At 50.4% G+C, this 12,622-nt stretch overlaps 1 protein-coding gene and 1 non-coding gene across 2 annotated transcripts; one reads left to right on the forward strand and one right to left on the reverse strand.

Annotated features, from left to right (window-relative positions):
- Window positions 1-1,340: 1,340 nt before the first annotated feature.
- TRNAN-GUU (transfer RNA asparagine (anticodon GUU)) lies at window positions 1,341-1,414 on the reverse strand. Its single transcript has one exon. It is a non-coding gene; the product is annotated as a tRNA-Asn (tRNA).
- A 659-nt stretch (window positions 1,415-2,073) lies between these two features.
- Window positions 2,074-10,524, forward strand: PSMB3 (proteasome 20S subunit beta 3). Its single transcript, XM_037495446.2, has 6 exons — window positions 2,074-2,308; window positions 2,620-2,804; window positions 4,775-4,882; window positions 7,952-8,129; window positions 9,666-9,760; window positions 10,410-10,524. The coding sequence occupies exons 1-6, from the start codon at window positions 2,306-2,308 to the stop codon at window positions 10,456-10,458; spliced, it is 618 nt and encodes a 205-aa protein (XP_037351343.1). The 5' UTR covers window positions 2,074-2,305; the 3' UTR covers window positions 10,459-10,524.
- Window positions 10,525-12,622: the final 2,098 nt, after the last annotated feature.

Raw genomic sequence — 12,622 nt, forward strand, 5'->3', positions numbered from 1 at the left:
CCCTGGCCTTTTTGGTTTATCAGGAGAACCTCAGACCCAACCTTCGCCACATCTGAATTTCCATGGTTTCTGAAAAAGAAGCACCTGTTACATGTCGCTGTGAAATGCTGTCAGTAGTCAGAAGACCCCCAGCTCATGAGCAGGAGCTTCTGCCCGCATGGGGCTCACGGGCAGTGGGGGCAAAAAGGGAGGGCGACACAGCCTTTTCCCTTAGCAACCAGGGCAGTGTACCCCTCTGCTTTACCCCACCCATCAGTGAGCACCAGCTCAGGGTCAGTGACCCCCAGAGGGATTTCAGAAGTGGTCTCTTGAGTCCACTCATGAGGAGAGACCAAATGTGCACAGGAACTACTTGAGAGAGCCCTTTGCTTAGACCCTCCATGCAAGTGGAGGCTCTATCCTGTGCCCTAGATTGCGCCTCCCTAGGCGCCAGTGCTTCTCTCTCCATCCAGTCAGTGTTAGTGTTATTTCGGTGTCTTCCAGCTGTCCAGAAGAGTCACTGTGTCTGTCACAGGCTAGAAGTTCCCAGAAGGCAAGGACACAGGAAATCCAGGTGATGCTTTCTGGCGCATACCAAGAGCCACTTGGTTTCTCATAGAGGTTTCTCATTGGAAGATGAAAATAGTAGGAGAGGGCGGCTCCTCTGGAGATGTTCTGTCTGTCTTTACCTGTGTGTCCTTTATTCCTTTCTCCCTCAAAACAATGTTCTTTGTTAGTTCCTGCTTCTATTTCTCCATCCTCCTTCCACTTCCTTGTGTGTATTTTTAGAAAACAATATGCTTTGTTGTTGTTTTCCTTAAATGCTTCTATTTTCCCTCCGTTTTCTCTGGGGTCTTGCTCCCACTCACCCCGCCTATTTTTCTGTCCCTGTCAGTCTTTCTCCCTGTATACCACAGCTGTGTGTTCTCCCTTCCTCACCTTTCTCTTCACCCCTCAGTTTGTCTCTGCCTTTGTCACGCTTTCTTTCCTTCCAATTACAATATTTCGAGATTGTAACATCGATTGAGGTAGACAATGGAAAACTGTCCAACCTCCTCTGCAAGTTCATTTTGAACCTACGAAAGATGCAACCTGGAACGAATTCCCCAGTAAGACAAAAAGCTGTCTGCTTTTCCAGCAATTCAGCCTGGGGAGGGAGGCAGAGACAGGGAGGCGGTGGAGGGAAGAACCAGAGACATTATCCCATCATTGATTGAACAACAACGAATTTTCCATCACAATGACTGTCTGATTTACTACAGGAAAAGTGTTTTCTCTGCTACTTCAACACAAAATTTGGCTTCTCAGCCGTAGGGGCATTTTTCTTTCTCGCCCTCACTTCACAGGAGCAGAAAAGACAGCGTCCCTGGGTGGGCTCGAACCACCAACCTTTCGGTTAACAGCCGAACGCGCTAACCGATTGCGCCACAGAGACCGAGATAGCTGCCGGGGTGGCTGCAAGCCGAGTCAATGGAAGCGAGCCTGCGTCTGCGCAGGAGCGAGAACAGAAATTGAATCCTGAGGAGAAACGCAAGGGTCCCGATCCCCGCAAGGGTGAAGGAGGAGGCGCCCCTCTCCTCCATCGGCTCTCGGAGGGGTAGTCGCCGACTTCCTCGGGATCCAATTTAGACAAGGGGCAACCCAGAACGCCCCTTTTGGGGTGCCCTGAGACTAGGTATACGGGAGGTCGGCCTGCTGAGCGACTGAAAGAGCAGAAATCCCTTCGGGCTTCAAACGTCACCTTTGCAGCTTAACCCCTGTACCCGACGGACACCCCCAGCCCGCCGCCTCGTTGACCGTACACGTAATGGGCACCTCCTAAATACTTGGCATCGTTCTAGCCAGGGACTGTCCAGAGCCTAACACAGCGCCTGGCACACAATACGTGTAAGGCTTTCTGGGATGAATAAATGAAACAAGCCAGCAGGCGTAGGGCGCCCGGCCCATGCAGTGTGGCTCAGCCACAACGCGGGCGCCGCGCGCCGACGGCCCCCCGGTCGCCAGCCCACGTGCGCGCACGTCCGGCGCGGCTCTCAGGAGTCCGCGGGCCGGTCCCTCGGGATCCCAGCATGCACCGCGACAGCAGGCTCTTCCGCACTCGCAGTGACTGTTCACTTTCCTCTTTCCCGGTCTCGGTTTTGGCTTCTCAACCAAACTGCCTGTCCTGGTGACTGACAGCCGAGCGCAGCCACTAGAAAGCCAAAGTGCCCCGGAAGGGTCCGCCTCCCAGCCAATAGAGAGGAAGCAGCGAGAGTGGTTGCGCAGTGAGGGTCAGAGCCGGCTTGCGGGGATTGTGGCCACTGGAGGTCCCAGTACAAGCGCGATCATGGTGAGCTGGGGGCCGGGGCAGGGGGACGGACCGAGAAGCGGGCGGAGGTCGTGGAGGCTCAGGAGGCGGAGAGGGTCTGGTGGCCTCTTGGAGGAAGTGGCTTCAGTTTAAAGGGGAGCGGACCGCGGTGAGGACCGAAGGGGGGGTGCGGCTCCTCTGAAGCCCCACGGCTAATCTCAGAGCTGGAGTTCGGGGCGTCCAGGCGCCTCCAGAGTGGAGAACGCCGCGCGCGGGAGCCCCGGATCAGTGCCTGGGCCAGGGGCTATGGCCACGTTTGCCCCTCGCGCTGAACTCCGCTCTGTCTGCCCCAGTCTATTATGTCCTATAACGGAGGGGCCGTCATGGCCATGAAGGGGAAGAACTGTGTGGCCATCGCTGCCGACAGGCGCTTCGGGATCCAGGCCCAGATGGTGACCACGGATTTCCAGAAGATCTTTCCCATGGGCGACCGACTCTACATCGGCCTGGCCGGGCTCGCCACCGACGTCCAGACCGTGTAAGTGTCGGGGTTCCACGCCCACACTCAGGCCTTTCTTGGACCAGCCTTGCCTGGCGTCTTGAGTTACCTGGTAGACAATCATGTCGCCGAACAATGCCAGTGAGTCTGATACTTTGCGGGACATAGAGTTGCGCCCTCACCATTGTTAACCAACGTTTGGTTTGTGCCAGGTTCTGTGGAAAGCACCTTACCCATGTGGACTCATGTAGTCCTCTTGATGACATTACCATGTTGTTGCACTATTTTGCAGATAAGGAAACTGAGGTTCTCAGAGAGGGTCTTGCCCAAGATGCCACCAGGACCCTCAGAGCAGGTCTTTCTGAGGCCAAAGCCTGCATTCAGTCCCTAAGGGACTTCAGGCCTCGTGGGAAGACAGGGCAGATATATAAAAAGATAACCATGATGAGCTGGTGGACAATAACGGCTAGATTTGAGAGATGGGAGACTCTGAGAGAAATGTGTAGCTATTGTGGTGATCCATGTGTGAGGGTTAAAGTCATGATGGGGGTAGTAGCACGAAAGGGCCTTTCTGAGAGTTGATGCTCCTCAGCCTAGTGACAACTTGAATATTTTGAGGCCAAAGAGCCACGCATCAAGATCAGGATGCTCATCTTTTTTTTTTTTTATTTTTTTTTTTAAGATTTATTTATTCATTTATACAAGCACTGGGTACAGTCAGAAGCGGGGGAGGGTGAGAGAATTCACCAGAGTCAGAGCAGGATGCAGAGCAGGCAGAAGGACCGAAGTACACTGCTGAGGGGAGCAGCGGACGGCAGGAGAGGTCTGCGCGCCATGCGGGACCCTCCTCTGGTGGCCGGGGAGCAGCCGGGGATCGAACCAGCGCCGCAGAGGCCGCGGGCAGCTTCGCAACCCAGCGCTCAACCGCTACGCCACCGGGGAGGCCCAGGATGCTCATCTTTTTACATTACTAAAAAATCCGAACTAGTCCCTGGCATCTGGTATTAGACAATTCAGAAATATTTTTTTAAGATGATTCCTGTTTTGAGTATGTTGACTGAAACACAGGAATTAGGAGGACTAGTGTCAGGATTATGTTAGGACTGGGTGATGACTTTGATACAAGTTCTGTTGTTTTTTTTTTAAAAGATTTATTATTTATTTTATTTATTTATTTTATGCAAGCACTGGGTACAGTCAGAAGCGCGGGAGGGTGAGAGAACTCACCACAGTCAGAGCAAGGAGCAGAGCAGGCAGAAGGACCGAAGTACACTGCTGAGGGGAGCAGTGGGCAGCAGGAGAGGTCTGCGCGCCATGTGGGGCCCTCCTCCGGTGGCCGGGGAGCAGCTGGGGATTGAACCGGCGCCGCAGAGGCTGTGGGCAGCTTCGCAACCCAGCGCTCAACCGCTGCGCCACCGGGGAGGCCCCTGATACAAGTTTTGAGAAGATTAAAGGCAAGCCAAATAGAAAATCTTGCAAGCAGGTGGAATCTAGAGATTATGTCTCTAGGCCATAGAGGCATTGGTGAGCTGTTCAATCTGTGGGAACAGATTCTGGGGAGGGCCTCCCTGCTGGCACAAGGGGTGAAGCACAGCACTGTGAAGCTATCCGCAGCCACTGTAGCATGAGTTAGCTCCCTGGCCAGCCAGGGAGCTACCCACATGGCGCAGCAGACCTCTCCTATCTCGCCCACTGCTCCCCTCAGCGGTGTATTTCAGCCAGTCTGCCTGTTCTGTTTCCCTCTCTGTCTCTGGTGAGTCCTCTCACCCCCTGCACCTCTGGCCTGTACCCCAGCTCTTGTATGCATAAATAAATAAATCTTGAAAAAAAAAAAAAAGGTTATCAGAATGGCGTAGTCACAGTCCTGGACTTGTGAGAGAATCACTGAGGTGGGGGGAGGAGGGACTGAGATTGTGTATCTCCGTACGTACCTCCTGACTGCAGAGCAGACACTAGATAGGGGACACTGAGCAGTGATTTACTATCTCACTTTTCTCCTCTGACCACAGTGCTCAGCGCCTCAAGTTCCGGCTAAACCTGTATGAACTGAAGGAAGGCCGGCAGATCAAGCCTTACACCCTCATGAGCATGGTGGCCAACCTCCTGTATGAGAGACGGTAAGTGGACTCGTGGTCAGGGAATGCAGAGGGCTTTGCTCAGCCAAGAAGACCTGTAGTATGGAGGGATGCCCACAAAGGGGATTCCTTCTCCCATTCTTTTTTTTTTTTTTTTAAAGATTTATCTTTTATCTATACAAGAAACGGGGTACAGGCCAGATGTGTGGGATGGTTTGAGGATTTACCAGAGACAGAGTGGGGAGCAGAACAGGCAGACCAACTGAAATACACTGCTGAGGGGAGCAGCGGGCGAGACAGGAGAGGTCTGCTTGCCATGTGGGCATCTCTGTGGCTGGCGGGGATCGAACCAGCACTGCAGAGGCTGCGGACAGCTTCACAGCGCTGCGCTCAACTGCCTGCGCCACCAGGGAGGCCCCCTTCTCCCATTCTTATTTGTAGGACAGTGGCCTTATTTTCTGAATCTGTTTTCTCTGTGCCTGGCAAGCACATAGGAAAGCAAGGACTACTTAAGAAGGCAAGGAATACAGATAGCAGATGAGTTGACTTCTAGGCACCCCCCAAAGTATGCCCTGGAATCTCTGGATTAGCAGCACAGAACCTGGAAACTGAGTATGTTAATTTTTGTCAGATCTCTTTGAGGACTTTATGATGAGAAAAGAAGAGCCCTTACTGTAGGATTCAGTGTAGATGCTCAGATAGAATTGAAGGGAGAACCCAGTAGGTACTTCACCTACCTCTCAGCAAAACTGGGTAACAAGAACATAATTTGAGCACCCCCCTTCCTTTTTTAACTTTTTTATTTTGAAATAATTTTAGGTTTTATAAAAAAAATTGCAAAAATGGGGCCTTCCTGGTAACCTAGGGCTTGAGTCTTGGTGCTATCACTGATGCGGCCTGAGTTGATCCCTGGCCAGGGAGCTACTCACATGGCGCAGCAGACCTCTCCTGTCTTGCCCGCTGCTCCCCTCAGCAGAGTATTTCAGTAAATAATGCCTGTTCTGCTCCCCACTCTGTCTCTGGTGAATCTTCTCACCCCCGCACCTCTGGCCTGCATCCAAGTTCTTCTATACAAAAAAAATAAATAAATTTTTTTTTAAGAACAGTTGCTAAAATACTCTTCAGCTTTCAAAGCAAAGTATTTGCCATTTCCATATCTGGAGCAGTATTATTACCTTTTTAGTATTGAAAAGTTAAAAACAAACATGAACTAGATGAAACAAAAATAAACTTTTAGACTACAAGACCAGTTAGTGGTCTGGTGAAGGGGAGGGGGACAAAGCAGACAGGGGTGTGGGGAAGCATAGTGGTGAGCGTAATGCAGCGTGTGTACACTGTGACGTCCAGTGGTGTGCGCTTATATAGCTGTGATGCAATGTTACTTCAGTAAGTCAATATAAAAATTAAGGGGCCTCCCTGGTGGCGCAAGGGGTTAAGACGCAACCTATGAAGCTATCCACAGCTACTGCAGCATGAGTTCGATCCCCCACCAGGGAGCTATCCACATGGTGCAGCAGACCCCTCCTGACTCGCCCACTGCTCCTCTCAGCAGTGTATTTCGATCAATCTGCCTGTTCTGTTCCCCACTCTGTCTCTGGTGGATCCTCTCACCCACCCCCCCACACACCTCTGGCCTGTACCACAGTTCCCGTATGCATAAATAAATAAATCTTTAAAATATATATATATATAAATTAAGGGTTATGTTTTTTAGGTGTGTGTCAGTTTCCTCAGCTGTGAATTGTCTGCCATGTGTGGTAGCCACAGGTCTCAAAATCCCAAATGGAGAATGGCTTAACAAGACTGAAACTGACTTATATGCGGAAGAAAAGCCTCACAAAGTTATATATGTTCATGTTTAGGTATATGTTTAATGACTCGTGTTTACTGAAAATAAGAAAAATACATAGCATTTAAACTGACCTGGAAAATTCTGGAATCTTAGTTGGTGCAGCTAGGAGCTTTCTTCTCTATTAGTCCAACTGAAATCATTGGTTTTCCAGCAGCATAGGCTGGTGCAGGGATTTGCAAGCTTGAGCAGTATACAAACCCTTTTTAAAGGAGAAAATGTGTCACAAACCCTGGAGAAAGCTTGCAGGCACCTCTGTGAAACACTAGAGGGAAAGTCAGACATAGCTTCAGGAGATACTTGGCATCCTGACTGGAAGTGCAGCTTCTAACTTGTGTTATTGTCGGTAAAGATGGTGACCCAGGTAATTTTCCTCAGTCTGTGGAGAGAAAAATACAAAATATAAAAAAAATACAAAATCAAAATTTTCTTACAGAAATTAGTACCTAGGGGGAGTCTATTTTGAGAAGTACCCTTCTCCAACTCCTTCCCCCACCTTTGAATCGTGTTACTTTCCTGAGAATTATTTTTTTATTATGCTATAACTTATGGTCATGCACTTAGAAATTACTGAGAGCTAAAGAAAAAAGAACTCACTGAAAGCACATATAAGACATGATGACCCTTGTTTCTGTTGTGAAGAACGGGCGTTAGTTTTTGAGTATTTTATGCATAAAGACCCCTAAGATGGAGTCTGGAAGCTCAGGGCCTGCAGCATATTTCTGACAAGCTGCTGTTCCTGCTCCTAGGCTTTGAGCGTGAGCCAGCCCACCACTGCCCTCTGCCTTGACTGCTAGAAGGGCCAAAACAGAGCTCTGGTTTTTAGTCTGAGCATCCATGCAATTTATGGTTTAACATAAATTAGTGGGTTAATTAAATAATTTAATTTGTCATAGTGTTTTGTTTTTTTTAATTTTTCCTATAAAAGGCCTGCAGTCTTTTTTGAAAAGAGTAGAGGCATAGGTGCACAGAGAATGGATGAATGGTGATAGGACGTGGATTAGCATAGGGAAGAAAGCAGAATTCCCTAAGAAAGGAGGAAGGGCTTCGGGGGTTGAAGGATATGAAGGTAAGTGTGAGAGAGAAGAAAAAAGTCTTAGAGCAACTGCAGATGTCAAGAGAGGGGCAGTAGAGTTGGTCGAAGCTGACCACAGGGAAAGGTCCCAAACAGGTCCTCCGTTTCCCTCCCAGGGTCTGGGCTGGGGCCTGGTCTGAAGAGGCATGTTTGAGTTCTGGTTTCTCTGTGCCCCTGGCCCCCACAGGTTCGGCCCCTACTACACTGAGCCAGTCATTGCTGGGCTGGACCCGAAGACCTTTCAGCCCTTCATTTGCTCTCTAGACCTCATCGGCTGCCCCATGGTGACTGATGACTTTGTGGTCAGTGGCACCTGCGCTGAACAGATGTACGGGATGTGTGAGTCTCTCTGGGAGCCCAACATGGTGAGTTGGTGGCCTTCTACATATGGTGGGCTCTGAAGTCCCCACACCTTGGCCACAGGGGCAAACATGTTTAAGTGGCGCACGATGGGAGGATAATGCATGTAGGAGAGAAAGCCAGAGCTGCTGAGCCCCCGTGGGTGTCCAGGAACTCTGTCTGCCAGGGCCTTGGTGCAGCTGGCTGGCCCCAAGGAGAGAGCCTTCTGCTTGGGGACCCCAGCCTGATACTTGCTACAGCCACAAATAATGCCCCACATTGGGTTTGCAGGGTTCTCACATCCATGCATTGAACAAACCTTTCACAAGGTGTCGGGCTAGAGGCAAGACAACAGAATGGGCTCTAGCCAGGCTGTCTGGTTGGAAACTCAGATCCACCTAGTACTGAGAGCTAGTGCGAGCTAATCTGAAGCATGGATAGTGCCTCTGTTTATGTTCTTGAGTAAGTCCCTTTATCTCTTACCTCCATTTCCTCAGCGATAAAGTAGGGGTAATAGAACTACTTTATGAGTGGAGGTGAGAGAAAACAGCGCAGGACGGCTGGGTGTGTACAGTGGCTGGAGAGCGCTTCTGTGGCTGAAGCAGTGGGGGCAGCATGCGGGTGAGGTAATGATGGAGAGTAAGACTTCAGAAGGCCTTGAAGGCCATGCACAGGAGTTAGAATTTTCTTTCTTTGGATGGTGTCAAAGACAATAGGGAGGACCTCCCTGGCGGCCCAACGGGTTAAGCACCACACTATGAAGCAATCCACAGCCTCTGCAGCATGAGTTCGATCCTTGGCTGGCCAGGGAGCAACCCACATGGCGCAGCAGATCTCTCCTGTCTCACCTGCTGCTCCCCTCAGCAGTGTATTTGAGTTAGTCTGACTGTTCTGCTCCCCACTCTGTCTCTGGTGAATCCTCTCACCCCCCGCACCTCTGGCCTGTATCCCAGCTCTTGTATGCATAAATCAATCAATCTTTAAAAAAAAAAAAAATAAGGAGCCTAAGGAACCAGAACAAGCAGGCAGATGTGGCAGACTAGGTAAGCACCTGCAACAGGAACTGACTTGAGCAGGTGGGAGGGTAGGGCAGCCAGCATCAAGAGGACCTGGCCACTTACAGCTATTGAGGACTTCTAGCTAATTAGCCAAGCAAGATATAGGATGTAGGAGAAGGAACTGGGAAAAATAGATTTGTGATTGAACAGGGTGAATTTTGAGGTACCTCTTGGGACACCTGGGAGTGATAGCTGATAAAGCATGTAGGTGCCAGACAGGGATTGTTGTCATTTACAGAGGAATTGAGACTTAGTGAAGGTTCATATGACTTGCCCAGGGTGACACTGCTGGATTATGGAGGATGTTCAAGTTTGAAGTCATTTCACTTCCCTTACAGAACCCTATTTCCTTGTGCATTGAATGGACTTACTATGTCCAGGGAGCCATCCCTTGCTTCAGGCATGGAGGCGCCAGCGCTGGAAACCTTGCGTCTAGAAAAAAGTTGGGAGTCAGACAAAGTGAGGGTCTGAAAGCTGGGGTTCGAAAGACTTCTTTGTTGGCAGGATCCAGAACACCTGTTTGAAACCATCTCCCAAGCCATGCTGAATGCGGTGGACCGGGACGCAGTGTCGGGCATGGGAGTCATCGTCCACATAATGTGAGTACAAGTTGAGAGCAGTCTAGGAGCTGCAGACATCTGCCTCCCCTCCTCCCCCTCCATGACCCCATCTTCCCAACCGCATGGTCAGGTGCCAGGTAAGAAAGATGCTTGTGGCAGGCCCGTTCTCCCCTAGGGATGCTGCAGGGAAGCTTACCCAGATTCCCCTGGCCTGTCAGGTCAGGCTCCCAGACCCTAAGTCTTCTCCCCTTTGTGGAGGGAGGAGACATTTCTTCCTTAAGTGTCCCCAAGAGCTCAGGGACACGTGGGGAGAAGCCACAACACAGCTACTGCAGAATTTACCACCCCAAGTTTCTTTTATGTTCACTAGGGTGAAGCTTACACCAACTTCCTAAGTTAATTTTGTGCTGGGGGGTGGGAAGCTCCTGTTGTTCTTCGGAGGACATCATGCCTCAGCCCTGAATAATCCACTCTGGGTGGTTCTGTCTGTAGAGAGGCTTCACCAGCACCTCCCTATTCCACCACTCTCCCTTTTCTGGGGGGGAGGTCAGGGGGGAGGGTGGCGCAGGTTGGGACGCTGAGGAGACAAGCAAACAGTGATGCACCTGAGCACTTAGACTTGTCGAGACAGCTGCTTATTCTGCAGTCTGGATGGGCGTAGACATTTCCTGACTTTCTCTCTCTACAGTGAGAAGGACAAAATCACCACCAGGACACTGAAGGCCCGAATGGACTAACCCTCTGTTCCCTGAAACCACTTTTTTTTTTTTAAATAAAAGGTTTTTCTCTCATTCCTGTTTGTCTCTACCACACATCTGTATCCTCAGCTGGACAGTTAAAAATAGCCATCAGGGTGAAGCTCAGTCCTGGGCTTTTCTTCTTGACCTGCAGCTACTGGCCGGTATTGCTGCGGGGATGGTCTGCTGTCACTTGCTGAGGGCCTGCTCTGAGCAAGGCCCTGCCTGAAGTGCTTTATGCATTCTAGAATTTAATCATCATGACCTAAGGTAACTGACATTATCCTTGTTTAAGGGCAGCTGAATAACTTATTAAGGGCTATTTAATTAGTAGTAGAGCAAAGATGTAAACCCTGTCTCCAGAGTCTAGAAGCCTTTTCATTCAGCCCTGCTGGAAAACTCTTAAAATTTCATTGTTTCAGTTAGAAATTTGGCCAACTACCCACATGTAATCACCTCCTAGAGCAATGATTAACCTTGGCTGCACGTTAGTGCCACCTGGGGAGCTTCTACGACAGCTCCTTAGATCCCATCCCTCAAGATGATTTCACCCACCTTTTAAAAAGGAACCTGGGCGCCATCTTTTCTAAGTTCCCCATGTGATCCCAGCTTACAGCCTGGAGCAGATGTGTTCATAAGCATGTGGGAAGTTCCTGTAGCCTAGTGGTTCCCAAACTTGAACCTCCACCAGAATGACCTGGAGAACGCAGTACAACGGTTTCCGATTCGGGTCTGTGGAGGGGTCTGAGTATCTACATTTCTGATTCGCAGGTGCTGCTGATGCTGGTTCGGAACACCCTTTGAGAATCACTATGTGTTCAGCACAGTTTACACGGAGAATGTGAGGTACAGAGAGCTTGGTGACCTGCTCAGTGTCAGCTACACAGCTAGTCAGGGAGGGCTGGGAGGTGTGGCTCCTGGCCAGTGCTGGCTTGCACAGCTAGAGGAGGGAAGCGGCGGGCCAGCCATTCCTCAGTGTGTGCTGATGACCCCCGCGCTAACCGTGCTTGTTAGCTGGATCTGAAAGCGGGCAGCTAGGCACTAACTATCCTTTCTCCAAACTCAAGCATAGATGGATTTAGCCCAGCCGGCCTCTGAAACCTGGATCAAACATTTTAATTCTGGGAAGGAAAAAAAAAGGGGGCTCATTTCCAAAGGACTCAAACATGACAGACGTGTACACAAAGCTTTTTGAGTTTTATTTTTTTCCCTCGGGTTTGGGAGTCATCTTAACATGCATGCATTTTAAAACAGTAACAGGGTCTCGAACTGTTCCGAGCAGACGTTTAGACAAGCACAGGGGGGTGAAAATTCCTATTTAAAAAATGGAAATTGCAGTGGGAACTCAAGAAATCACACATATGGTGGGGTGATAGTGTATCCTGCTCCCCCAGAAGTTTAAACTTCTTTCACATTTGATCACCACGGTCTGGCCTGATGCTCAGCGTGCTGGGCAGCACCAGGCCTCCCCCACGCTATAGATTCCCACCTCCTCCGGAATGGCCAAGCAAGGGGAAGGGGCTCTTCTCAAAGTTTCCTCTTCAGCCTCCAAAGGACCTCAGCACAACCTGCTGGGGAAAGCCGAGTCTCCTCTTCCCTTTGGAGGTGCTTTAAGTGGCACATCTCAGAGGAAAGCAGAGGCCACATCCCTACCCCCTGCAGATGGCTGGTAGATTTGGGGGCAGTTTGAATGTGTTTTCCCTTTGATTTCCTGTGCTCAGGCTGGACCCCTCCCCCTATTTTTGCCAGAGAAGTGAGGTCCCTACACTTGGGGGAGCCACAGGTTTAAGGCCAGAGCGCTAAGGGTTGTTTAAACACCCTGTCCCTTCCAGCCCCTGACACTTGAGTAGCTCAAATGCCCGAGTGCTAAAGTTTTTTTCTCTCCCAACATGAATTGGTAAAAGACAACTGGGGGGTGAGATTGGCTACTAAGAAAAGTCCTGGGTCTTTGGTCCACCTCCCCAGGGCAGGCCCTGGCAGACTGAAGAGGGGCAAGTCACAAGGGCAGGAGTCTAGTCCCCAGCCCTGAGCACTATCAGGGGACTGGAACAGGCAAGAGAAAAAAGTGAAGTAGGCAGAGGTGGGGGAAGAGCCGCCTGTGGTGGGAACTTAGCGCCACGAAGAACAGCCACAGAGGCGACTCGTGGCACCTGCCACAGGCCAG

This window comes from Talpa occidentalis, unplaced genomic scaffold (genome assembly GCF_014898055.3).
Source record: "Talpa occidentalis isolate TD23 unplaced genomic scaffold, MPIMG_talOcc4v2.1 talOcc4.7, whole genome shotgun sequence".
Lineage (NCBI taxonomy): Eukaryota > Metazoa > Chordata > Mammalia > Eulipotyphla > Talpidae > Talpa > Talpa occidentalis.

Bases quoted from the DNA above. Each gene is read 5' to 3' on its own strand.
- PSMB3 (XM_037495446.2), top strand. The intron at 2,805-4,774 runs GTAAGTGTCGGG...CTCTGACCACAG, and splicing joins GCCACCGACGTCCAGACCGT to TGCTCAGCGCCTCAAGTTCC. The intron at 8,130-9,665 runs GTGAGTTGGTGG...CTTTGTTGGCAG, and splicing joins CTCTCTGGGAGCCCAACATG to GATCCAGAACACCTGTTTGA.